The sequence below is a fragment of the Suncus etruscus genome, chromosome 16 (genome assembly GCF_024139225.1).
Source record: "Suncus etruscus isolate mSunEtr1 chromosome 16, mSunEtr1.pri.cur, whole genome shotgun sequence".
NCBI classification, from domain to species: Eukaryota; Metazoa; Chordata; class Mammalia; order Eulipotyphla; family Soricidae; genus Suncus; species Suncus etruscus.
Genome location: NC_064863.1, coordinates 86,551,281 through 86,578,811, shown reverse-complemented (window position 1 = coordinate 86,578,811; position 27,531 = coordinate 86,551,281). Strand labels below are relative to the sequence as shown.

The 27,531-nt window shown below is 54.6% G+C and overlaps 1 protein-coding gene across 2 annotated transcripts in view; it reads right to left on the bottom strand.

Annotated features, from left to right (window-relative positions):
- Positions 1-11,652, bottom strand: part of RGS12 (regulator of G protein signaling 12) — a 33,661-nt gene extending 22,009 nt beyond the window's left edge. For both annotated transcript variants that reach the window (XM_049790061.1, XM_049790062.1), the window contains exons 1-2: positions 9,790-11,652; positions 7,540-7,656 (exon numbers count right to left, since the gene is read on the bottom strand). In XM_049790061.1, the coding sequence (XP_049646018.1) occupies positions 7,540-7,656; positions 9,790-11,643 (1,971 nt within the window). In that variant the 5' untranslated portion in view covers positions 11,644-11,652. The remainder of the gene's footprint in view (positions 1-7,539; positions 7,657-9,789) is intronic.
- Positions 11,653-27,531: the final 15,879 nt, after the last annotated feature.

Genomic DNA, 27,531 nt, shown 5'->3' with positions numbered 1-27,531 from the left:
TGGAGGCCCACACCTGCTCCCCTGGCCCACAAACCAGATACACAGAGTGGCTTAGGCAGAGCAGTGGACAGGGTCAACCACAGCCACACTCCTCCAGACCTGCAAGCACATGGAACACACATAACAGGGAACATGTGCCAAAGAAACACAATATACAACACATGTTCATCACAAACTAGAGTGAAATACACATGTCAGGCACATGTGAAAGCACTGCTGTGAACACATAAGACGGTGTAACAGAACACACGTGCAGTCCACACATGACAGAGAACATAGCACATTTGTATCACAGCCTATGCCACATTTGTGTATACATGAATCATGTCACATGTATTGTGCAACACATGACAAGAATTATGCAGGACTTGTTCCAAATCTCTCTCTCTCTCTCTCTCTCTCTCTCTCTCTCTCTCTCTCTCTCTCTCTCTTTCTCTCTCTCTCTCTCTCTCTCACACACACACACACACACACACACACACACAAAAGCTGTCCCAGGCCCCATCCAAGAGACAGTCCCACTAAAGAGAGTGCTATGAGGGGGCAAAAGTGGGTGTCCCCCAAGCAGTCACTGAAGAATGGGTGATGCCCTTAGGTTCCCAGGGCCTAGGATTGCATGTCGGATCCCTGGGGTCTCCAGTTAAGCCACAAGGGGCCTAGACATCTCTACCCTGGGGCCCTGAGCAGGGGGCCGCTGGTGGACATGGACTGTCCTGTCAGGGGACCTCCTACATAGCCACAGGAGTCCCCCAGGGCCAGAAGAAGAACATGGGATACAAGAGGGAGCTCTTGAAGCTGAGGAGGTGGTGGGAAGCCTGTGTGACAGCAGGACTCAGGGACTTCAAGAAAGGAAGGAAACTGAGCCCAGAACATGGGGGTGACATGGGCAGCACCCCCGGGACAGGGAAAGAAGTGGCCGGAAAATGGGAGACAGAAGTGAGGCACACATGAATACACATGTGGAAGTCTGGGGAGCCAGGCCAGTGTGGAGCTGTGGGGATGAGGTGGGCAGTACCTGGACAGTCCTGGACACCCCCAGGTCTCCAAAGCAGCCTGGACTGCAGCTGTGCTTGTCCTGGATTCTATTCTGGGGTCTCCTGGCACCTCTAGTGTGCAGACAGAGACAGACAGGAGCCAAGCTGTTCTTATACCCTGCTGTCCTTCCCTGACAGGCAAGACCCAGACCACAGGGACCCTCTCATGTCTCCTGTCTGGGTATCTGCATTGTCCTGTGCTCTCTCTCTCTCTCTCTCTCTCTCTCTCTCACACACACACACACACACACACACACACACACACACACACACACACACTGCACTCTGTGCCTCTCATGTCTCCTGTCTGGGTATCTGCACTGTCCTGTGCTCTCTCACACACACACACACACACACACACACACACACACACACACACACACACACACACACACACTGCACTCTGTGCCCAAAGGGCTTCAGCAACCAGAGAGAAAAAAACACAGCCTCTGTCTCTGAATCCAGGCATGTGTGAACAGACATGGGGCCTGTTCCCAGGGCCAAGGCCACACAAGAAAAGGATTCAACTTTCTTCCCTGGGACCCCAGTCTCTTGGAACTGATAGATTCTCCTATCCCTCCATCCCATGAGCATACCCAGGCACAGCCATTCTGGTGGAGCTGGTATACTGGTGGTGGTGGGGAAAACCTGGCCTTTCTAGGTCAGCTGCCAGAAGTTAAACAAGCTCATTCAGCTGTGGGCACAGCCGGAGAAAGCCCCAACCTTCAGGGGATCCTCTTAAAGGTGAACAATCTGGGACTCTTGGAGGGCTAAGGCTCATGAGCAGACAGGACCCCCATGGGGCCCCCCAAAGAGGCAGCATCCTCATGGTCATCAAGGCCACCCCAACCCCTACCCCAGAGTATCCTGCAGCCTCCTGGGGAATAAAGGTATCCAGCAAGAGGGGGCCCCATTCCTGTTCTCCCTCCAACCCCCAGGACCTGCCACACAAAGCCCATTGCGGGGGTCCAGAGGGGGCAGCTCCCAGTCCTGCCAGTTCTTGCCCAGAAGGAACCACTTCTCAACCTGCACAGACTGTGGAGACTGGAATTTAGGAGCTGGGTCACGCCGCAGCATCCTGCAGCATTCAAACCCTCCCCCCTCCACTGGCCTCTCCCCTCAGCCTGGGCAGCCTGGGACATTGTCCAGATGCACCCCGACACCTGAGAGAGGTTCCCACAAGCTGCCCCTGGTCCCTCTGACCCGCTGCTGGAATATGGTGCAGTACTCAGTGGAGCCCTAAGGAGGAGCTGGTGAGGTCATGGAGATGAAAGCAGGCTAGAGCGGGCGACACGGGCAATTACTGCCAACCTTTGAAACAGCCAGTGCTGCCCACTGCACTGTGCACTGTCCAGTGAGCATCTGGTCTCAGGGCCTGGGATCAGCACCAAGTGCTGGTTGGTCTTAAGTGCCTCCGTCTTAAAATGTAAACCCAAGACTAAAATAATCAGCACTTCATTTGCACTTCTCAGCTGGGAAATTACCATTTCAAATAAGTTGCCACCTGCATCTCTAAAACCTCAGAGAATCCCAGGGAGTGAAGAGCCTGTCCCCCAAGGAGTTCAGGTGTGGGATCTCCCTGCCCTCCCCTGCCTCCTCCTCAGACCAGTTCCCACAAGCTCCCAGGGGTTCAACACAAGCTCCCAGGCAGGAAGAGCACTTCCCGCAGGGCTTCCCGAGGCCTGCCTGTCTCATTAGAAGCCCTGCAGCTCCCGCCCTGGCCCCAGAAAAGCAGCAGTCAGTGCCTGTGGCTTCGCCCCAATGGCCGGCCCGGCTTTACCTGCTCCTCTGGTGCCAGCCCCTCACTGGACAAGTCCTGCTCAGGCTCCATCGCTTCTTCTTCCAGTACCTGCCCTTCACCGGACAGTCCCTTCTCTGGCTCCTGCTCCACTGGGGGGTCCACCGGAGTCTGGCCCTCGCTGGACAGTCCCTGTGCAAGCTCCATCGTGGGCCAGAGCGTGGAGCCAGAGCAGTGGAGCCGTCCAGCGAGCACACCCACTGAGTGCGTCAGAAACTTTGAAGATGCCACGCACCCCGAGTTAACGCGCCCACCGTCGCCCGGGGCAACGGGACGTGCAGGGAGGGAAGTGAGGTCTGCTTGTGCCAGGCTCCATCTCAACTGTCTCCCAAGAAAAACAGCATTTACATAAATCACACTGTGAGATCATTTTTTCAGTATTTCCTCTCCTCGAGAGCAGTAATTTCCCCGTCAGGAGCACAGCTGCCGCTAGCAGTCCACGGGCAGCGCAGCCTTAATTACAGCTTGTGCTGGCCAGCGCGGGGGTGGGGGTGGGGGCGCCTGGACTCCCCATGTCCCAGCTGGGCCACCTCTGCCTCAAGACCTGCTTAATATAAGGCCAAGAGGGAGCAGAGCCCAGCAAGGAGAAAAAAAAACACGGCAGAGAAACAACCATTCCCAGGCTCTCTTGCAAAGTTATCTGTTGACTTTGGGGAGCGCTGAAAATCAGGGGGGCCATCTTTCACAGCAGGGGTCTCCTTGCTGCTGTGACCCTACAACCTGGCCACTGGCCACAGAGCCCAATGTGATCACACCTCAGCTCCTTCTGGAACATGGATTGGAGCACTGCCTAGGATGAGCCTTGTCCAGGGTTCCTTGGAGTTCAGAACAAGGCCAAGCAGTTCCTCAGAGAGCTTTACTGGGGAAAAGACTCAGGGCAACGGTGCTCAGAGCACTTAGAAAGTACAGCTCCAGCTTCCTCCTAGAGGGCCACAACACAGATCCACACACAAACACATCGCACACACACACAGATATACACAAACACAAATACACACATACCGACACACACACCCTCATGCAACCCACACATGCACTGAAACACATCTGCAGACACACCTCCCACACAGGCCCACCAACGTATCAACCAGCAGAAACACACCCACACATACACCCACATACATACTGACACATACACACATGAACACACATCTACAGACATGTGCAGAAACACATGAACACACATGCAGTGACAATACCTGCAGAAACACAGAGACACACACCTACACACATGCACACTTTCAGGAACACACACATCCATGCCCACGCAACAACACAAGCCCACACATCCCTACAGAAACACTCCTGCACCCACATACAAACACTGCACGCACTCACCCACCCCAGTACCAGGGCTTCAGCAGTGACCCTGGAGGACACTCCTTCCTACTCCATCCTCGGACCCTCTGGCTATGCTGCCACAGAAGGAGGGGCCCAGCCTGAGGCAGTCTGGCAGTGGGGTGTCTGGATCAACTTTCTCTGCCTCTTGCCTGGCTTCAGAGATGGCTCACGAGGGCAAAAGCCTGACTGCCAAAGAGGCATTTCCAGGACACCTGCCCCTGTCCAGGACCTCACCCCGACGGGGTGACTGGCTGGAGACTCTAACTCAGACTCCTGACCTGAGAACTGAAGATGACCCAGGACCTGGAGAGGGGGCATGATCTGAGGAGAGTACAGGGGTGTGTGTGTGGGGGGGGGGGGGAGCGCGCTACAGCAACCCGTGTGCTAGGGGCCATAATGTGGCTCCTGACTCTTTCACCTGCCCTGTGCACCAGCTGAGGGAGGGGAAACATGGAATCCTAGCGCCCCCTGCTGTCTAGGTTCAGGACTGCCAGCCTTACCCACATCTGGCCTATGTCCCCTGCATATGGCAGGGACAGAAAGCATTGCAACACCCTGACAGTGATGAGGAAAAAGAGGGTTCTGGGAGAAGCAGAGGAGCCATGGGGCAGTGATAGGGAGGAGAGGCTCCTGTGGCCGGAGGAGTAGGGCATGTTCTTCAGGCCCTCCACCTACCTCCTATGCGGAACAGGGGCTTCTGTCTGGGCTGAGGCTATCAAAAGGAGCCAGAACTCACAGGTTATTCCTGCTATCAAGAATGATGAAGTCGGGGCCGGAGAGGTGGCGCTAGAGGTAAGGTGTCTGTCTTGCAAGCGCTAGCCAAGGAAGGACCACGGTTCGATCCCCTGGCGTCCCATATGGTCCCCCCAAGACAGGGGCAATTTCTGAGCACTTAGCCAGGAGTAACCCCTGAGCATCAAATGGGTATGGCCCGAAAAACCAAAAAAAAAAAAAAAAAGAATGATGAAGTGAGTGATCTTATCTCAGGGATCTCAGAGGGTTATCAGGGGATCCCATGGGTGATACTTGGCAATAGGCAGGGTTCCCATTTCTCCTGTCTCCACTTTGTGGAAGAGGGTTCACCAAAGATTCAGAATGAGTGGACCCCTCTGCTTTTCGCAAAACCACTGTGGGCAATTCCAAAGTGAGCTCCCACATAACACCTGCTTGCCACCATCCCCTGGGCCTTAGATTTCACCAGTCAACAGGTCCCTGTGGCAGACCCCCAAAGCCTGGCCAGGGGATAGAGAGAAATCCAGAGGCTAAAGGGGGGCATCCAAATGAGGGGTCCAGAGACCAAAGAGGGCAGGTACCTGGTCTGATGTTAGGGGCTGAACAGCTATGCCTCAGGCCCCTGCTCTGCACACAGATCTTGGCTGCTCCACACAGGTCCCCCCACCCACAGGAGGGTCCCACTGAGCATAGGGGAGCCCTGCTAGAAACCACAGATCCCAGGGCTAGGAAGCTAGGACAACTGGCCATGCAGGCCCCCAGCCATCCCCTCACGTCCCCTTCCTGCACTCTTCCCGGGCATCCACCATCAAGCACCATCCATCAAGAACCCCACTGTATGAGTTCAGCATCGATGGCAGCAGCTTGCATGACCCCTTACATGAGATCCCACAACAAGGAGACAGAGAGGGACACAGGGCTGTGAGGTAGAAGTCTGGCCTGATACCAGGGGACAGAGTTCAGCTTACAAGATGGAAACGTGGTGGCCCAGAGTGAAAACATAGTGGGTAGGGCTTTTGCCTTGTATGCAGCCAACCCAGATCCAATCCCTGATATCCCATATGGTCCCCTGAGCATAGAGTTAGGAGTAACCCCTGAGCTTTGCCAGATATGTCTTAAAAACAAAAACAAAACAAGCAAACAAAAGAACAGAAGATGGGAAAACCAGCAGCCCCCACCCACGGCCACCATCTTCCTGGCAGGAAAAGAGTCTGGTTCTTGCACCAAGCTCCAAAAGAAAATAATGGGCACTGATACTTGCCAGGTAGCTTGGGCCTACTGATCCCTCTGTGGTATTCTGGGGTTGGGAGAGCTTCCCCTTTCTGCATAAACTAGAATAGCAAACACCACCCCCTATACCCTCCAATAGACTTGGCCCAGCTTCACAACTTAGCCTTATCAAACTGCCAATTCAGATCTGTAAAACCTGGATCTTGCCACTGCGCAATATCTTATAGCAGTATAGCAGGAAATCTGATGGGAAAGTTCCACAGGAATCTCTTAAGCTCAGGGAGCTGTAACAGTAACCCAGTAACACAGAAGCTCAACTAGAACCTAGCTAGCTCAACTAGCCCTTGTCAATACTCACACACTGACTATGGAGAAACAGAACAATCACTTCAAAATGGCCTGTGTTAATCTAAGTTCTGATCATTCCATTGCCTTTGTGTTGTAACAAGCAATATAAAGTAGATTTGTTTGTGCCTGCATGGAGGCAGGCTAGGATGGTAGGTGGGAAACTGGGGCAATGGTGAAGGGATCATCACACTGATGGTAAGATTGATGTTTGAATATTTTGTTTTGTTTTGTGTTTTGGGGTCACACCCGGTGCTGCTCAGGGGTTACTCCTGGCTCTATGCTCAGAAATCGCTGCTGGCAGGCTCAGGGGACTATATGGGATGCCTGGATTTGAACCACCGACCTCCATGCTATCTCTCTGGCCCCAATGTTTGAATATTTAATGCCTAAAATGACTATTATGAACTTGGTAAATCACAGTGTTATAATTAAAATTAGAAAGAGAAAAAGAAGACATAATGTTCTAGAGATGGTGCTGGATCTGTGCTGTGCCAGGAAGTACCACCACACAGGGCTCACTTCAGGCCACCACAGCCCCCTATAGTCACGTGGTGAGAAGCAGTCACAAACGTGCCACAGGCGTAACCCAACCCAACATGCACTCCCCAGATCAGCAGCCTAGTGGTTTGCAGACTCCCCAGCAGGAGTCTGGGACTCCAGCTCAGGTGCCACACCCATATGCTGAGGGACCACATGCAGGGGCCACGGATGAGTATCTGTGGCACATCTCCAGGCCAAGCCAAGCCAAGCCAATCCATAGTGGGGTGCTAGGAGAGCACTTTGACCAAATGCAACTTCAAATAGCCCAGAAAAAAAAAACATTATGGTTAAAACATGGACACTTGGCCCCTGACCAGGTGGTATCCTTGACAGTGCCAGCCTGACACAAGTCTGACAGCAGCTGGCAGTAAGCAGGATATAAAGATGCTCAGGGACACAGCATTATGGGGTGCCCAGATATGAGAGAACCAGGGCAGTGCCCCACCATGCAAGGTCCTGGGGCAGATCCTGGGGTCCCTGAACAACGACAACACAGAACTGACAACAGGGACTCACCTCCAAGTCATCCAGGGAGCGCGTGATACTGAACCTCTTGGCTCTTGTGAAGGACCTGCGGGTGGCCGGGCGCTGAGCGGTCTGTGCCAGGTTGACCCCTCGACCCAGCCTGGGGCCCTGAGGCAGAGGAGAGACATCTGTGAGAGTGAAGGGAGGGAGGAGAGCAGGAGAGGAGATGGGGAGTGAGGAGGGGAGGAGGAGGTGACAGAAAGAGAAAGGGAGAGATGAGGGAGGTGAGAGGAAGAAAAAGGGGAGAGGAGGAAAAAGAAAAGAAGAGGAGGAGAGGAGAGCTGAAGGGATGGCAAGAGAGGGAGGGGAGATGAGGAAATGAGGAGGGAGGAAGGGAGAGGAGAGAGAAGGAGGTAAGAGGCTCTTCAGGCCCTCTCGCTGGGAAAGCTGAGGTGCAGCAGCTCTGACAGTGACTTCCTTCTCCAGTCCTCTTCTCACCTCACCTCACACAGGGGCTCTGTCCAAGTGGGTTTCTCAGACACTGGAGTTTAGGTGCCGACTCTACAGTTTCGATTCACACTTCGGAAGAACAATGAGGCCTTTACATAGGCCCTAAATCATGTCTTTTCACTTGAAATTTTTCTAAAATCCACTGTGTGGGTTTTGCTACTTCAGATCTTGTTTATTTCCTTTTTGATTTTGGGGTCACACCCAGCAGTGCTCAGGGGTTCCTCCCAGCTCTGTGCTTGGGTAATATGCAGTGCACGGAGTTTAAAATCAAGCCCCATGCTGTGCAAAACCTGTGCTCTCTCCCTTGGGCTACCATATTTTTTCAGTCTATAAATCGCATCTGACCATAAGACACACATAGTTTTTATGACCCTGACCCTGGACTCAGGCTTTTAGCTCCAGGCAGCATTTGCTCCATAAGATGCACCACTTTGGGGGGACGGGTGCGTATTATAGTATGAAAAATACGGTATGTCCCTTCATCTGCTACTGGGGCCACAAAAGCTGATGGAGTAATCCCTCAGCACCACCAGGTATAGCTCCAGGAAAAAAGGAGAGGGTATGAGGGAAAGAATTAAATACACCAGGCTCAGGGCCAGAGAGATAGCACAGTGGTAGGGCATTTGTCTTGCATGCAGAAGGACGGTGGTTCGAATCCAGGCATCCCATATGGTCCCCCAAGCCTGCCAGGGGCAATTTCTGAGTGTAGAGACAGAAGTCACCCCTGAGCACTGCCAGGTGTGATGCAAAAAACAAACAAACAAACAAACAAAAAAAACTCCACCAGGCTCAGGAATGTGATGGGATCCTTTCTGCTCACAGAGATCACAAGTCACTCTCACTCATTGCTCCCCTTCACTTCTACCTCCATTCGCAGAAAGTGAAGCAGAGGCTACCCAGCAAGTTTCACCCCCAGGACTGCTGGTTCAGGCACTTTGTCAGGAGCCTGGTGACCACCTGGAGAAGTGGGATGTGGAGTGAGGTTCCCTGAACACCACCAGAAGCAACCTCCATGTACTGAGTCAGGAGAAACACCTAAATACTGAGCACTAAGCCAGGAGAAGTTACTGAGTACTAAGTATATCAAGCCAGGAACAGGCCCTGCATACTGAACCAAGCCAAGAGCAGCCTTTAAGTATTGAGTACTGGGGCCAGAGAGATAGCATAAAGGTAGAGCATTTGCCTTGCATGCAGAAGGATGGTGGTTCAAATCCCGGCATCCCATAGGGTCCCCTGAGCCTGCCAGGCATGATTTCTCAGTGTAGAGCCAGGAGTAAACCCTGAGTGTTGCCGGGTGTGACCCAAAAACCAAAAAAAAAAAAAAAAAAAAACCCCACAAAGTATTGAGTACTAGTAAGTCAGGAATTTGAGTACTGGTAACAGCTAGGAGTAGCTCCTGAATATAAAGTGCTATGTACCAAGCCAGGAATAAGCACTGAGTGGCAAGCCAGGAGTAGCCCCTGAGCAATGAGCCTGAAATAGCTCTGAGTGAGCACCGAGCCAGGAGCAGTCCTGGGTATGGCTGAGGTAAACTGCACACCCTGCCATCATGCCTCTGCAGGTTTTCTGGGTCCACACATCACCCTCCCTTCCACCCACCGGCTCCAATCAGAGATTTGGGACCTGGGACCCATCCCAACAGCCTGCCCAGGATTGCAGGTGTGGCTCAGGGGGGTCATGTGGCACCCCTAAAGAACACAGACGGTAATGTGGCACGAGGAACTCTTGGAATCCACACTGTCTCGAGAAGCAGAGGCCCAAGCCTATCTCCACCGACCCCTCCGGACTCACCTTCCTGTCTTCCTTCGTTTTCCGGACGTTCCGGTGAGGGCTGAAGACATTCTGTACCCCGAAGGCTTTCCACGGCCAGTCCCTCTTCTGGACGCCAAGCCCAGAAGGCCCCAGGCTGCCTTCCAGGCGGTAACGATCAGCAGGGATCTTGTTCATGGGTGGGGGCAGCGTGCCACAGTTGATGCTGGACCAGCCATCTGTGGAGTCGGTGTAGGACTCCTGGTCACTGGCATGTCCACACTGCCAGTCCTGGAGAACATGTGTCGGGAACCACCGCTGGCCTAGTCCGCCAGGGCCACTGGGACCCGTGGCACTCCTTCTGGCTGGGGGCATGGAGCTGCGCAAGGCAGCTGGTGGGCCCTCCCCATGGGAAATGGGTCCCAGGTGCTGGCTTAAGTCCCAGCACTTGTCGTCCGGTACAGTGAGTTCGTTGGGGTCATGGAAGGTGCTGTTCCAGGGGACACCCCAGGACTGAGAGGTCCAGCCCCCCGTGGACTCCCAGGAGTTGCCTGCCAAGCCATGGCGGCTGGCAGCACTTGCACCTAGGTCCACCACCAGGACTCGGCTGCTCCGCTCCTCCTGCTGGAAGTTGCCGATGCCACTGTCACTGTTGCTGCTGGTGCTGGCATGGTGTGGCACATTGCCCTCGCCATCGGCAAAGGCCCGGGCCCGTACCCCGTCCATCAGTTCGCCCATGTCCCGATACAGCACTGAAACGAACTGCAGCACGGGCAGTGAGGACGCAGGGAACTCCAGGCAGCCACTGGTGTCGGGATCAGCTGTACACTCAAAACCAAAGCGCCGTGCGATGCCCTGGTGGATCTTATGCTGAAACAAATCTGGGTCCACCATGAACACGTGGCACGAGGTCCGCAGGGCGCCCTCCTCCTCCAGCACCAGGCTGCCCACCTCTCCCGTCTGCATGGTGACCAGGCCAAAGAGCCGCCTGTCATCGGGGCACACAGCACTGAAAGCAAGCTTCTCAGCCGGGTACTCAGCCAGCACTGCCGCCCGGTCACTGCACAGCCGCACACGGTCATGCAGCACCTTCATGGCCACCAGCGAATGGATCTTCTGCTCAGCGCGCAGGCGCCGCAGACAGCCCCGGATGGCTTGCAGACTGTTGGCCTCCAGACTGCCACCCATGGATGGCAGCTCAATGGAGCCCAGATACCCAACCACCATGGCGACGTTTAAAATACTTGCATCCAGGCCTAGGTCATCGGGAGGAGTACCGGGCCCAAGGCCAAACACAGAGTCATCATAGAGGATGTGTACCTGCTCCTCCTTAGGTAACAACTGTCCAGGGCTGAGCATCTGTCCTCGCTCAGCTGCTAGGTTGGGCCATGCTGCAGCTGCTGGTAACTCAGAGAGAGACCGGGCCTTCAGCCACGGGGGCTGGGCAGTACCGGGGCACTGTGCTGGATGCTCGAACATCATGCTGAGGATCCCACCTGATTGCATCTCCTCCACCACTCTCTTGGCGCGGTTGATGCCCAGGGCCTTGGAGTCCAGCCTGGCCTTGGGCCGGCCCCTGCCCTCACAGAGGCTGAGCTCCTCATCACTGGAGCAGGACTCAGGGTAACTGGTGCCTGCCACCACCATGTGCAGCACGCCTGAGCACTTGCCAATGAGCTTTACCACATCCTCATGGGATGCTCTCCTCACGTTGATGTCGTCCACTGCCAGGATCTGGTCTCCAGCACGAAGGCCCACAAGGTCTGCGGGGCCTCCCCGCATCACCCCACTGAGCATGCACGGTGCTTGGCCTGAGAGCGTGAAGCCATAGCCTGCACGACCCCGTGCCACCTCCACACTCCGCAGGCGGGGGGACGCCTCCCCGGCCCGGTACATGGTTGTGTGCTGCCACCACGGGCTCAGCTAGAGGCCCCACAAGGCCCAGCTGTGGGTGCCTATCATCCTTGTCCTTGCTCTCTCCACAGTGCCCTGAGGGAAACAAATACAGGTAGAGAGTCACCAGGCAGTGGAAGCTCACTGACCCCCACCCCCTGGAGACACAGAGGTCACTGGGGTCAGGAGTAGACTCAGAGGCAGACAACCTGCTTGATGAGCAGGGGGGGTCCAGCCTCGACACATTCACCAGGATTCCCCCAAATGTCCTGGGAACAGGGCGAAAGCATCTGACACACAGCAGAGAAGAACTGGGGTAAAACAGGAGATACACGTATGTCCTGGGGACCCTACCCACACCCAGAAGAGGGGTAAACTGTGGCGGGAGAGAGCACCAGCATCCAGGAATCTCTGAACCTCCTTCTCACATTTATTGTACCAACAGTCCAGCAAACAGATGGATTCAGACAGATGGACAAAAAGGACAGATGGACAGAGAGGACAAATGGACAGACACAGGACAGAGGTGTATAAGAAGGCCTGGGAGTAATGTCTTCCTGACCTGCAGAGCTCCCCTGGATCATTGGGGGTAGCAGCCCCACACTGAGACACAGGGAGGCCATACAGCTCGTCTGGAGCACCAAGGGACCCATGCAGACCCACTTGTCCCCCACACATGTGGGGTTTCCTCAAACGTCAACCCTGCAGTTTCAGCATCAGCATTTAAAACCCAAGGGGACCCAAGGCCCATCAGTGATTTGCTCCAGTTGGGGGGCTGATCTGCGGGGCCCTGGAGATGACTTCAACATTCTGAGGGATGTGGCAGCGGCAGTGGGTGAACAAACAGTCAGAGCCAGGCCTGGCTGAAAACGAGAGCAATCCGAATAGTCTCCCACAGGGCAGGAGCACAAAAGCCTAAACACCACTCACAGCCTCTCGCTGCACAATGGCCTGACCAGGCAGCACTCCTCAGCCTCACCTTCCTGGCACCACCCAGAGGAAAGCAAGCACACAGGACGGGCACCTGTACAGCCAGACAGGTACCTGTACCCATACAGAATGCAGCGACCTTTCCTGTCATGAGCCAGGGTGGAGTGGAGCAGATGGCTCACACCAGACAGCTAATATCACATGGAGATCAGCCGGGGCACAGTGCTGAGGCCAACCAAGAGGCAGTACCTCCAAACCAAACTCAAATGGGAGATTGAGCTGGGAGGACTTGGCCACAGAGCCCCACGGGGAGGGAGGATGGGCTCTAGGGAGACCCTGTGCCTCCACTTCACTCAGCTATACGGGAACTGGAGCTCTGCGGTGGCAGCAGGCAGGCGGTGGCGATGGCAGCAGATGGGGGGCGGGTGAGGGAGCCCTCTGCTCCCCACAGGGCCGCACCTGGCAGCCAGGTCCACCGCCAGTCATACAGCTCCCCACATGTTTCGGGGCCCCTTCCCCAGATATCCTGAGGCCCGCAAGTACTCCCAAGCCAGAGTCGATGGGGAGAGACCAGCTCAATACCTGGTTGGAGGCAGGAAAGGGATTGAGCCCTGGGGGCTGGGGAAGTGTGGAGTTTTCTGATTCCAGAATAAGCTGAGATGAGCATCGCCCAAGGAGAACCTGGACCCTCTCAGGTTCTCGAACCCTCTCAATCTCCGGGATCAATCTTCCCACCACTCACTCCTACAGCGGCATTCACCCCGGAACAAGAACGAGGAGGAAGAGTCCAGGTTTGGCCCACCAAACCTCCATGTCAACTTAGAGCTGAGTCTCTGGAAGAGGGACTCTTCTTCAGCACTTGTCTGAACTGGCATTAAAAACCAGGAGCGGGGGTGGGGGGGGCAGAGAGATAGCATGGAGGTAGGGCGGTGGTTTGAGTCCCGGCATCCCATATGGTCCCCTGTGCCTGCCAGGGGAGATTTCTGAGCGTGGAGCCAGGAGGAACCCCTGAGCGCTGCCGGGTGTGACCCAAAAACCAAAAACCAAAACGAAAACAACAGGATCGGGTGCTGAGTAGAGCCCAGCATCTCCAATCACCCTCACTCAGACCCACAGTGGTAGCCTAGGACCAAAGTGAATCAGCCAACCCTGACTCGTCCCTGCAGCCCCCTGCCTGGCTCCTTGCCCACAGAGATACCTACAGCTGGGTCCACAGGGAGGTCATCCCCTGACAGGCTCACAGAGAGAGCTACTCAGACTGGGCAAAGGCAGACAACACAGGGGGTGTGGCTGTGTAGGTAAAGTGGGGGCCCCAAGATGGTCACAAGTGGCTGCCAGGCTGCAGCAGTCCTGCCCACAGCTGGGCCCCTGGACAGCGCCGCCTGGCCATGCACCAGCAAGTCATGAGTGCCCAAACCACCCAGGTCAACTGTAGTCAAAGCCAAAGCCCACAAGGAAGAGGAGGCAAGGAAAGTGGACTGAGGTGTGTGGGGCACCAACCCCTGACAGAGGTGGCAGAGTCACCTCTGGAAGGCAGGGGAACTCAGAAAGGTGGATGCCACCTGGCCCAGGCACTGCCATCATCACCCTTGAAGCACCAGCAGCATTGGAAAGAGCATCTCAGAAGTACATGGGGGAATGATGCACCCCAAAAGTCAGATCAAAGTCCAAAGCAGGTTCTCTATCTCTTTTGTTCTCTCTCTCCTCTCCTCTTCTAGTCTCTTCTCTCTCTCTCCCTTTTCCCCCTCTCCTCTTCTCTCTCTCCTCTCCTCTCTTTTCTTCTCTCTCTCCCTCCCACCCTCTCCCCCCATCCAACCCAGCAGAAAAAGAGAAAAGTCCACAACTCAGCAGGGCTCAGCAGGACTCAGGCAATGCATGTGCCAGTTCTGTTTCTTAGCTCTTAAAAAAAGACTGAAATTACTAATTTTGACTAATCAAAAGTCAGAGTCATGGGAAGTTCCAAGCATCCCTGGCGTCAGCAGCAGAACTTTCCCTTATCTGCATACCCTCCACCTTAGACCCCCCTCCAGTCTGCAAACCCTCCCTTCATCTACATATCCCCCAAGTAACAGGCCCTCTCGTTCCAAACAGAAAGTCTGCCAGCCCTACAGGGAAAGGTACCCTAGCAACAGCGGCACCAATGGGAAGCCACACAGCCCAGCCAACGAGAAGTGGTCAACAACCAGGACTCGCGCTTTCCTCCACTGGGCTTCGGCCTGAGCAGCCCCGCCCCCTTCCTCTATTAGAGCTGGTCCTCTTCCTCCTCGGATGGGGGCTCGGGTCACCTGTCCTACAGGTGGTGCCTCTGCTGTCCCCAATAAGCTGGCTCAACTAGACTTGACTTGGGTTTGGTGGCAACAGCAAACTAGGAGCCAGCGGCAGAACCAAGCACTGTGCAAAGGGAACAGCTGGGGGGTGGGGGCAGTGGGGTTCTACAGAAGCCAGAATGAAAGGGGCCAGCAGAGAAGGGCCAGCGCAGGCTCCAGACCTGCCAGGGGAGGGGACATACTCTCCAAAGAGAACCACCCCACCCCTCTGACAGGAGAGGTCGTGGAAAGGGGATGGGAGAGGGAGGGAGGGGGCAGAGACCAAGAGAGGATTGCTGCCCCTTCCACTGAACCCAAGCGCTGGCCTCACCTGCCCTCTGAGCAGTCCACCCTGGGTCCACTCCTCCACGCATAGCCCCACCCGCGGATCCCCCAATCTGAGCCCTGGCCCGTCTCCTACGCGGCTACAACGACATTGCCATGCTCGAAGCCCAGTCCAGGGTCCTTCCTGGTGCTCCCCAGGCAGCCCTAGTAGTCCCTCCACTCAGTGTCCCGAGGTGCCCCACTGGTCCCGTGACGCACCGTCTGCAGGATGTCCGGGTGCTGGACACTGGACACCCAGAGCTCCAACCTACAGGGCAGGATGACGATGGCTCTAGGCCAGGGCTGGAGCTCCAGGCTCACCGCTGACTCCCCCATCTCCTCTGGACAAGGCCTGCCACAGGCCTGGCACGTCACACACAGCCCCCCCACGGGAAGCTGAAGCATTAAGGCACCTGCCAGGCACCCCTGGAGAGCAGTGGGGCAGCAGCCAAGAGGCCCATCTGGGACCCTCTGTCTGTGCCCACCAACCCTCTCTCTACACCCTATGCTGCATCTATACCCCACAAGTGGCACACTTCGGCAGCGCATGGGCCAAGATTGGAACAACACAGAGAAAGTTAACATGGCCCGAGCCAGGATGCCATGCAAATGCGTGAAGGCTCGCTCGCTCCGTAGACCCTATGGCCCGGTCTCCTGCGTCGACGCCCCACAACTCTACACCCTTCCTTTTGTCCTACAACTCTCCCCGTTCTGGGCCACACTGCCTAGCCCCTCCGTCCAGTCTGCGCCCCACTCCGGCCTTCTCCTACCACGAGGAGCCCTGGATCTGGGCCGCCCGGCCCGTCTCCAGCGCGCCCTCGCCGCCTGCGCACCCCCGTCCGAGCGAGTCGGGTGGCGCCAGGGAAGCGGCCCGCACACAAAGCCGGCGACGGCCGCGAGTCCCGCCGGAAGGCAGGCCGGGCGCCGGGCCCTCCTGCCCCGCAGCCCACCCGGCTCGCGCGGGGTCCGCCCGCCCGCTCCCGGCCCGGGAACAAAGGAGCGGCGCCGGCCCGGGAGCAGCGGACGAGGCCGCCCAACCCGTGCGCCCCGGGCCCCGCGGGGTGGGCCGGGCCGGGCCGCCGGGCCAGGCGTCCAGACGGACACGAGAGAGCCGCGCGGCCCAGCGCGCCCCCGGCACCTACCCGACGGCTCGGCCGGTCCCGGTCCAGGGCGGGACCAGGGCGGGACCTCGGGGCGCGGCGAGTCCCGGCGCGGCCTGGAGGTGGGCGCGGGCGGCGGGCCGGGACTGGGGCGGGCGCGGAGGCAGCGGGAGGCGGGGAGCCCGGGCCCGGACAGTGGGGGCGGGCCTCGCGGCGGCGAGTCCCCGACGGGCCCTGGACGGCGCTGGGCGTGGCCGAGTGGCGTCCGGCGGGGAGCGCGGGCAGGCCGGCCCGGGGCGGGGCGGGCTCGCGGCTGGGCGGAGACTCGGGCCGCTAAGCTAGGACCCAGCCCGGCCTCCCGCGGCCCTCGGTCCTCTTCTGGCCGGAGGGGACGCGGGGAGCCTCGGGAGAGCGCGGGCGGCGCAGCCACAACCCGGCGCCCACCCGCTGCCCGAGCGCTGCCCACCCTCCCCTCCTCCGGATCTCTTCCCGCCGCGTCTCCAGCCCTCAGCCCAGCGAGCGCCAGGGGCACCCAGGAAGGCCCCACTTTTCCTGCGCGAACCCAGCCGAGCCCCGCAGCTGGGGCCAGGGAGCCGTGGGGCCTGAATCTCTGTGCTCTCCGGTGTGCAGGGCCTCCGGGGCCTCCACACGCCCCCTGCCCAGGCCCTGCCAGCAGCGGCTATCCTGCGTTCAGGACCCAGCCCAGAGAGGGCTCTGATGGGCTCATGGGGATTGTTGGAGCTCCGCAGGGAAAGCCACGCAAAAGTGTCACTGGGCCTGTTCGGAGGAGCCGCTTGGTCCTTCAACACTGCTGATCCTACGGTGCTCGGACAACTGCCCCGGCTCCGGGGCTGCTGGAATGGTCATGCAGACTGGTCCCCCACAGTCTGCCCTGCTCAGAGCAGAGTGCCACGACCCCGCCAGGCCACCGATCCCCTCCCGAGCCACAACCCAGCCTTAGCCCCCTCCAGAACCCTTGCTGAATGTGGGCTACACTACAGTCGTGGGACCTCGCGAGCCCAGTACTCACTCCTACCAGTGAGCACAGCCCAGACATCCCGAGCCTGCCACCTCCCCATCAGATGGCCCTGGATCGGACATTGCTCCCTCCCCAGTCCTTTTCTGACTCGCAAAAGGTTGAGGGAGAGAGACCTGGGGCCTGTCCCCCTTTATTTACCCCCCTCGTGCTCCCTGGTCAGCCTCCCTGACCATCTCATCTGCTGGGGTTTAGCTCAGGGCACCCCACCCTGCCTGGTGGGCAAGACTAGAGATGGCCCTGAGTCAGACAAAATCCAAGAACCCTTTGCTACTTTCTCTCTTCTGTAAGTAACTGCTTTCCTCTGTCCCAATCTGGAGCTCGCTTCCTCCACTGCTTTCCTCTACCTTTAAATAAACACGACATTAAATCCATGTTTCTCCATGACACCCTTTGTGGGGACACACCAGAAACAGGGCACAGGGGGCGGTGTGGGTGGGGGCCCATCCCCCTCATATCAAGTTTATTTGGCTGGTTTTTGGGGTCCACACCTGGCGCTGCTCAGAAGTTACTCCTGATTCAGCTCAGGAATCACTCCTGGCAGGACATGGGGACCATATTGAGGGGACGCAGCCATTGGACATCAGTGTGGAGGGGCTGCCCGCAATGCAGCACACTGAAATGTGAGATCTGAGACCCAGGTCAGCTGCATGCAAGGTAAGCTCCCACCCCCTTGTTTTCCTCACTGCTGCCCCTGCTCCTTCAGTTTTTGATGTGATTTCCTGAGATGCTGCAACCAATCACAAACCTTCCGAGGTCCTGCAGGGCTTGCAGAGGGTCAGCTGTGCCGAGCAGGAAGGGGAAGGCGGGAATTGTTCACAAATAATGACCAGAAGTTATTCTGTTCCCAAAATTAACTCCCCCTGCATTCATGTGTGCAAGATCTGTAATTATGTTGTTATGATTCCGGTTTGCACATAACTCACGTTATTTTCCAATCTGGAGCTGTTTTTGGTGGGGGCAGGGACATTGTCAGTAATGTTCTTCCTTTGGGGATCTCTCCTGGTGGTGGTCAGATCTCATGCCTGACAAAGCTCAGAGGACAAATGCAGTATAAGGGATCGAACCCCAAGTGCCTTGCGCTTGCTCTGTAGCTCGGCCCCGGCAACAACATTCTCAGAGCAAACACTCCATGTCATGCTTTGGAGCACCACTTGATGAACTTCACTTGATGAAGTTCCTGCAGAACTGGGGTGTTCCCTCCAATGTGCCTGTATGAGATTATTTTTAAAATATCAAAATATTACTCAACACATCCTATCTCTTCAGTGAAGTATTAACTTGCAATGATAGAAGAGCCGCCACAGACTACGTGATGACTACATATGGCTCATCCATGAATGTTTCTGGCCCTCATTCTCTCACATCTTGAATAGATGCTATTTTTGGCTTGGTTTGGTTTTGGAGCCACACCTGGTAGCATTCGGGGTTACTCCTGGCTCTGCATTCAAATCGCTCCTGGTGGGGCCAGATATAGCACAACAGGAGGGTGTTTGCCTTGCACTCGGCCAAACCAGGACTGACCCAGGTTCAATTCCCGGCATCCCATATGGTTCCCCAAGCCTGCTAGGAGTGATATCAGAGTGCACAACTAGGAGTAACTCCTGAGCACTCCTGGCAGGCTCAGGGAACCATATGGGATGCTGGGGATCAAACCCGGGTCAGCTGCATGCAAGGCAAATGCCTTAACCTCTGTGCTATCGTTCTGGCCCCTAGATGCTATTTTTATTGCTTACTGCAGTTTTTTGGTGATAAGAAGCTATTTTTCCTCCGGTGTAAGATGCTGCCAGAGTCTAGGTGGGCATCCCTGGGCAGCTCCTCCGGTGGCAGACACAGCTCTGGGCCAAATGCAACAGACCCCCACCCTGCCCTGCCCCATTGGGTCCAGGGTACTCTCAGACCTCACATTTCAATATGCTGCATTGCTGGGCAGCCCCTCCACACTGATCTCCAATGGTTGTACACCCTCATGAAGCACAAGGCAGGAATAGACCTACTCTCCAAAACCATCAGACCTGGTGAGTTAGATGCGAATGAGTGAAGTGGAAGCCTCGTGCCTCATTCCCAGGGGACTGGGGAGACGTGGGTCTGGAAGCATAGGTCGATTTAGGAAATAATCCATACATTTAAGGAGATAAAACAGGTTCAGGAACTTCCACCACAAGCCTTCTTCTCCCAACAAGCAGATAGTTCCGTGATGGAAAACAGAAACTGCAAGCAGTTTCTCAGACCCATGGGCTTTATTGGGAATCCAAAGACCACACCCTGGGGTGGAGAACAGGTGATCTAAGGCACCAAATCCAAAAGGTGCTCCAATCCAAAGATGATTGCATCCAATGAGTAACAAGCATCAGCAAAGAAATATCCTGAATAGAATAGAAACTGGTTAATCCAACAGCTGAGTTTATGAATGAGTGTGATCACCACATAGGGATCCAGTGCACCCACATGGGGGAGAAATGCAGTGCCCCTCACTTGGGGGTGTGGAGATGGAGCAACTGCTCTGCTCACCTTGGGGAGTCAGGGGAAAATACCCCATATAAATGAGTTGCAGGTATCTGTGTGGGCACCCTCTTACTGGGCTCTCCCCTCTGGCTAGAGAGGGAGGAAGAGGGTATGTGCATCCAACCTTTCACTTGGCACTCAGGAAACTCCTGAGTAAACTTCAGACAGATGAGCTGTCCCCTGTGTGCCAGCAGAGACCCCTCCCCTCTTCCCAGAATGGGGGTGTATGTGAGCAGGGGCAGAGAAAGCACCGGAGTCAGTGACAAGCCCTCACCCAGGCGGAGGGTAGGAGGGCATGCTGGGCACAAGCTTTGGACTCCAGGTTCCTGGGGTCAATCCCCAGCACCCAGCAGAGAGGAGGAGAAGGCAGAAGAGGAGGGGCTTGCAGCGTGTCCCCAAGAACCCACACTTCGGGTGTTCCCAAGCCGTGGTCCCCTCCTCTGATGGCATCTGTGGAAATGAGCAAAGCAGAAACAAATGGAGGAGAAATGACAGGCGAACCCCATGCACCCCACACACCCCTAGCCACGCAGTGCCCAGTAGCCACGTGGGGCACAGGCTTTGCATGTGGAGACTCTGGTTCAGACTCCAACACTAGTACTCCCCTGAGCACCTCCAGAATGGCTGAGAGGAGCCCCTGAGGAGGGCCCCAAACCAGCCAAACAAAAACATGCCAGACAAGAAACAGAATTTGGAGGGGATGTTTTTGTTTGGGGGAAATATCTGGAAGCACTTGGGGGTTACTCCTGGCTTTGTGTTCCAGAATCACTCCTGACAGGCTCAGGGTTCCATGTGGGATGCCAAAGACTGAACCAAGAACTCCTTGGAGGAGTCTTGGAGGTTGCAGCAAGAACTATGAGGTAGAAAGGCTGTGTGCAAGGCACGCCTTACCTGTCATAATATTGGTATTAGAAATCTGAACCCCGCACCAAAGAGAAACCTCCCAGAAATGAGTATACACGAATGAGGAGTGCTGTTTGAGGACTAGCCTCCACAGTGAAAAGGGAATAATTTAGGTGGGCCTTTGGGGACAGAAACAGGAAAACAGACTCTTGGGAGATTCAGAACAATGCCCCTGGTGTTCGGATGTGAAAGATCAGCACCTGCCCATGGGAACCTCGGACACACATTTCCATGAGCCCAAAAACAGGTTTAATCCCTAGCAGCCCATATGAGCACCGCCCAAGAGTAATCCCTGAGTACCACTGAGTGTGACTCAAAACTGAAAAATGCAGAATAGTCTGTTCACAAGGCCAGTGGGGATAAAGAGAGGGAACATCAGACATGCGTGCAGCACATAAGGACTTTTCTTTTGGGGGGGCCAAGCCCAGACTTTGTACTCAGAAACCATTCCTGGCAGGCTCTGGGACCATTTGGGATGTTGGGGATTGAACCCAGGCCTGACCCGAGTTGGTCATGCGATCTCTCCGGCCCCACCTTCAGTATTTTTTATGCTTCATGGCACTACGTTGGTTTGCATAAAGACAGGCAGAAAGTTTTCCTCTCTGTAGTGGGGATTACTCTTCATGCAGACAGAAAATCTTAAAAGACAGCTAAGGGACCCCAGAACCCTCTCCTAGGAAGAGTTAAAAGGGGTTGAGGTTAAATGACAGGAGCTGCTCCAGTAATAATTGGCACTGTTTTAAGTATCTGCTAATCTAGGGAAATCAGAAATCATCTAGGTATGAATAGGTTTTCACTGACTAGCCTCTCGGCATTGAGGAAAGAGATCAAAGTCTTTCCCAACCCTGAAGTAGGATGGAACAGATGCCCTTCACCAGGACACTCCTACAGAGGAGGAGAGGCCCAGGGTCACCTCTGGCTCATCATGCTGACCTGACCTTTGCAGATTTACATTGGACAAGCCTGGGTAAGTCTAACATGACTGGTAATATATTAATGACTTTATTGATAAATTGTCCTTGATAGATCTGTCCTTGAGTGATCTCCAGAAATTCCCAGTAAATAATGGGGTGTCCCAAATGGAGATTTTTTTTGTCTTGCTGGATTTATGCAAAGGAACAAGCCACATTTATTCAGCTATCAGGCAAGGTTCAAGGTGAAGGTGGATAGAAAAACTTTCTTTGGGAGTAACTGAATTAAATGTATTCTAGTGGATTTACTGGTTGTAATAGACTGGTCATGAAGGAACTAAAAGCTGTACCTGCTATCACTAGTCTGACTAGGATAGTGGAAGCCAGAACTTTATCAGGAAGAACTTAGGTTGAACAGGACAGCAGAAGTAATTCAGTGCTGTATTTTTTTTTTTTTTGGGTCACACCCGGCGGTGCTCAGGGGTTACTCCTGGCTGTCTGCTCAGAAATAGCTCCTGGCAGGCACAGGGGACCATATGGGACATCAGGATTCGAACCAACCACCTTTGGTCCTGGATCGGCTGCTTGCAAGGCAAATGCCGCTGTGCTATCTCTCCGTCAGTGCTGTATTTTATGTGTTGTTACCAAACTTAGTGGGAGTCCTGGGTCTCTTCTCCCTGCAACACCTGTATAGCATTAGAGATCTTTTCCTGAAGGACTGACAGCAAATGCTCAGAGAACAGGCATATGGCTATGATGCTTTGGTTTCTGTTGCTTTACTTCTGCATCACCATCCCAGAGGGAGCATCTTCTACTGCTCTGTCCTCCCAAGGGCAGAGGACCATTTACTGCTCCAAAGCCTAATTCCTCTAATTGATATGATCTTTTTCAGATGTTGATAACTGTAAACCTGACCCAATCAATTGCCTGGACCCCTATTAAAAGCTAGGGTAGCGTGAGATTTCACCTGTTCCTTTTTTTTTTTGGGGGGGGGGCACACCTGGTGACGCTCATGGGTCGCTCCTGGCTTGGGGGACCATATGGGACGCAGGGGGACCGAACTGTGGTCCGTCCAAGGCTAGCGCAGGCAAGGCAGGCACCTTACCTCTAGCACCACCGCCTGGCCTTGAGATTTCACCTGTTCTTATAGGTAGAGCCTATAGTCCCTTGCCAGCCTGAAGAAGTTACAGAAGATGGACCTTTGCCCATACTCCCTTTATTGGCTTTTAAGGTTGTGAAATCTCTACGGAAAATGTGAAGGGGCCGGAGAGATAGCATGGAGGTAAGGCATTTGCCTTTCATGCAGAAGCACGGTGGTTCGAATTCCGGCATCCCATATGGTTCCCTGTGCCTGCCAGGGGCGATTTCTGAGCACAGAGCCAGGAGTAATTCCTGAGCTCTGCCAGGTGTGACCCAAAATACAACAAAACAAAACAACAAAAAAACGAAAATGTGAAACAGGAAGGTCAGCAGGAAAGCCGCCAGGGGAATAAGTGCAAGAGAGGGTGTGGGAGCTCAACTAGCTAAAGACATTGACATGGATTGGAAATCACACTGTACCAGTCTATCTCAGAAGTCAGGGAAAGAGGGGCTGGCGAGGTGGCGCTAGAGGTAAGGTATCTGCCTTGCAAGCGCTAGCCAAGGAAAGATCTCGACTGCAGTTCGATCCCCCGGTGTCCCATATAGTCACCCCAAGCCAGGGGCAATTTCTGAGCACTTAGCCAGGAGTAACCCCTGAGCATCAAACGAGTGTGGCTCAAAAAACCAAAAAAAAAAAAAAAAAAAGTCGTGGAAAGAATGAACCTGACACTAACATTTAAAGAGGCTGGGTAGTGAAAGCAAAGAAGCAAAAAAATGTGGCTCCCCCTGATAATGTTAATGTTTGTTAGCAACAGGTGCGGGAGGCATTTCAGTCTCACCACGTGCAGAAAAGACAATAAGTCTTACAACCCTCTCTCCAACCCTGAATTCTAAGGCTCTATCAGGGGTCTCAAACTTGAGACCCGCGGGCGCCCTCGTACAACGTTTTGTGGCCCTGCCCTAGAGGAATCTTGCTTTTTGTTTCAGTTGTTTGGGTCACACCCTCCAATGTTCAAGGCTTACTACTGACTTTGCACTCAAGGATCACCCCGACTTTGCCTCCTGCAGCCCGCAGGTAAATTGAGTTCGAGACCCCTGCCGGTCTACATTGTCCTCTCCACTCCAACAGCTGTTAAAGTTGCAGGAATGAAGAAGACGCAGGAACCACCTTGTTCCTCGAGGTGGGAAGTCACCCACCTAGATGAGAGGAACCCTCTGCAGATTCAGGTGACTCAGCTCCAGGGCAAAATGCAGATCATCCTGAGGCTCCTGCTTATGGCGATGACCATGGATGACTAGATGGAATAAATACCCCCATTTGTTTGTGAAATATATATGGACTCTCACCCGAACTGTGGATGAAGGATTTGTGGGTCAAAATGTCATCGTGGGGATCTTTCTCCTAAACTACGACTTACGTGATATGTTTTGGATTTCTGAGAAGAGTAGGGAATATGAAGCCTAGAGCAGAAGGGACTACGTTTAACCAATGTTGTTTCCATTTAAGACTAACAAGGCTGGGGCCGGAGAGATAGCATGGCGATAGTGTATTTGCCTTGCATGCAGAAGCACGGTGGTTCAAAACCTGGCATTCACATGGTCCCCCAAGCCTGCCAGGAGCAATTTCTGAGCGTAGAGTCAGGAGTAACCCCTGAGCACTGCCAGGTATGACCCAAACACCCCCCCCCCCAAAAAAAAAGACTAACAAGGCTAAGTTCCATATAAGGGGACTAAGATTATCTCCCAATAATAATGATGCAAAGGGGCCAGAGTGGTGGCACAAGTGGTAAGGTGTTTGCCTTGCACGCGTTAACCTAACAGAACGCTGTTAGATCCCCTAGTGTCCTATATAGTCTCCAGGAGCAATTTCTGAGCACATAGCCAGGAGTAACCCGAGTGTCACCAGGTGCGGCCCCAAAACAAAACAATGATGTAAACCCCAAGGCCTTCTAAACCACAACTGACCACCTTAGACATCTAGTCATAAAAGGACATCCTTAGAAACATCCTAGACAACAGCTGATCAACTTTAAGGTCAAGACTTCCTGCTTCTAGCCCTATATAACCTATGCAGGATTGCCTCCTGTGGGAGGTGACCTGATTGAACAGTTCATAGCTTGTTGGTTGACGGAGTAAAGCCTTGCTTTGATTTATTTCAATAGTGTGGTTTTGCTCTTCGACTCAGAATCCCAACAAGCCTCTTGTTCTTGGGCAGAGTGAGGGTCTCACAAATACTCCAGAAGCTCCAGGTACAAAAGGGAAGCAATGGGGAGATGGTAGGCTTTGGGAATATGAAGAGCCTGTCAGGCCCTAAAAGCTCTGCCCTCTGCTCTGGGAAGGCCATGTCAGATCAGCAAGTCTGGGGCCAGAGAGATAGCATAGCAGGGAGTTTGATTCCTAGCATTCCATAGGGTCCCCTGAGCACTACCAGGTGTGGCCCAAAACAAAACAAAATTACCCACAGGCCAACATGGGCAATGTTGGCAAGCAGGTGGGATCACAGGGGCAGCCTAGGAGGGCTTGTGAGGAAGCAGGATTGGCCCCCAGAAGTACAGGAGGTGCTTGGCACTGCTCTAGGAGGAAGGAAGGATGGCCCTCCCAACCTACAGGGCCCCTGCCTCCAGCCTTACCTGCCACAGCTTCCTTCCTGCACCCTATGTCCCATCTCTCTTCTCAGGCAGTGCTTTGGGCTCCTGATGTGGGGGAGGGAGGGGAGGAATTGTTATTCGTGGCAGTAACCTAAACAGCTGCCCATTAAAATTCTATAGCTTTGAAGGAGCAGTGGATATTTCTAATTATTTTGAAATTAAACTTGTCCCTGTAATTTAAGGATAATTACAAGAGATGCCAGCTGGCACCCGGGAGCAGCACTGATCCCAAACAGGACTTGGAAAGTGTCTGGAAAGTTTTCTGACCAGTAAAAGGCAGTGCTCTGTAAAGTAGGGCAGCAGAGCTGGGCACAAGGCCTGAATCTGAATGGTAGCTTGATGGGATGCTCCCTAGCATAGCCACACCAGGCCCCTGGGCAGACTGCAAGACACCTGAGGTGGGATCTCAGGGAGTCATGAGAAGATGGTGCAGGGGGGCCCCTGTATTCAGGGGACCCCCAACATATTGTTGCCCCCAGGCTGGAGACATCCTCTCCTCTTCCCTCAATAATGTGGGCCCAGAACCCCAGCAAAGGGTCAAAGCTTGCCCCCCCATCTTCCCTGTCCTCCAACCTCCCATGGGAGCTCTATAACCAGTACGGGGGCCCTCTGTGCCAGTCCCCAGAGCTCCATCAGCCTTCCATGTACTTCTCTTTCACAACTGTGTTCTCAGGGGCCTCCTGACTGCTCCTGGGGGGACTATGGAGAATGAATGTGTGGGGACTGGCTCTCTGGGAGCTTGGCACCTCAACTTTTGGTGGCACACTCCTTAGAAAGTGGGTTTAGGCAGCACATAAGCAGGACTCTTTTTTTTTTTTTGGTTTTTGGGCCAAACCCGGCAGTGCTCAGGGGTTACGCCTGGCTATCTGCTCAGAAATAGCTCCTGGCAGGCACGGGGGACCCTATGGGACACCGGGATTCGAACCAACCACCTTTGGTCCTGGATCGGCTGCTTGCAAGGCAAACGCCGTTGTGCTATTTCTCCGGGCCCATAAGCAGGACTCTTGATGAGATGGAACGCCGTTCCCTCACTGGTCTGTGCCTCCCTCTGCCCGGCCTTCGGTAACACGACCAGAGACAGCAATTCTTCAAGACTATTCTCCCTTGAACACATGTCTCACTTCCTTGTCTGTTTCTTTGCAGCATATTCTCTCTTAAGCCCTTACACACACACACACACACACACACACACACAAACGTGCGCACCTGCACCCCCCTGGTGAGCCAGACCTCACCTTCCAATGTATATTTGGTGGGGTTTGCGGAGGTGGGAGGGGACACAGGGAGACTGTGCAGCAACTGGAGTGGCCAGGGACACTAGGGAGACAAAGAAGGTGGGCAAAGGGCCCAGAGGCCAGCAAAAGTCTCAAGGCCTAATGCTGAGTTGGGAGCACAGGCCCTAAGAGGCCTGACAATGGGGCTTGTCAGGGGCCTGCTACTGTGCTGGCGGGTATGCTTCATAGGTCTGGGCGTTCTGAGCAGCTCTCCTCAAGAGCTTGCAAAGTGCGGACATAGCTGAGGGCCGCATCAAAAGGCCCTTGGTGTAAGGGGGTTCCCACAAAGGACCTGCCACAGCCATCAGAGGAACACACTCATCCCTTCTCCCACGAAGACTTCTCCCACCTGTGCTCAGGAGCCAGTTTTCACATGATTATCTATTAAGCTAATCACAGTGGTCAACGCCCATGGCAGCCACACCTGTGCAATACCTGGGGGAGCAAAAGGGCCCATGACCACCACTCCACTTGGAGGGCTCTGTGGGGGGATGCACTTTGCACACACACAACACAGCCAATCCAAGTTGAATCCTTGGTATTACATATGGACCACCAGGACCCCTGAGAACAGAGCCAGAGTAAGCCCTAAGCACTGACCCCAAAACAAAAATAAAGAAATGGGGCTACCTACTATTTGGTGAGGAGCCAGCGGTCCTCCTCAGCCTAGTCACACTTCCTGTGACTGATCATATGTAGCTTTTGTAGGTTTGCCCACGTGGGCCCTGGCCCAGCTATGCTTCCATCCACTTTCAAATCCTCCGTGAGAGCCTTGAGGCACCAGCTCACTCCCAGGATCTGGTGAGGTGCTGGCTGATTCTGGCAGGTGCTCTGCCATCCTGTGGAGCTAGAATATTCGGTTTTCTGTAGATAT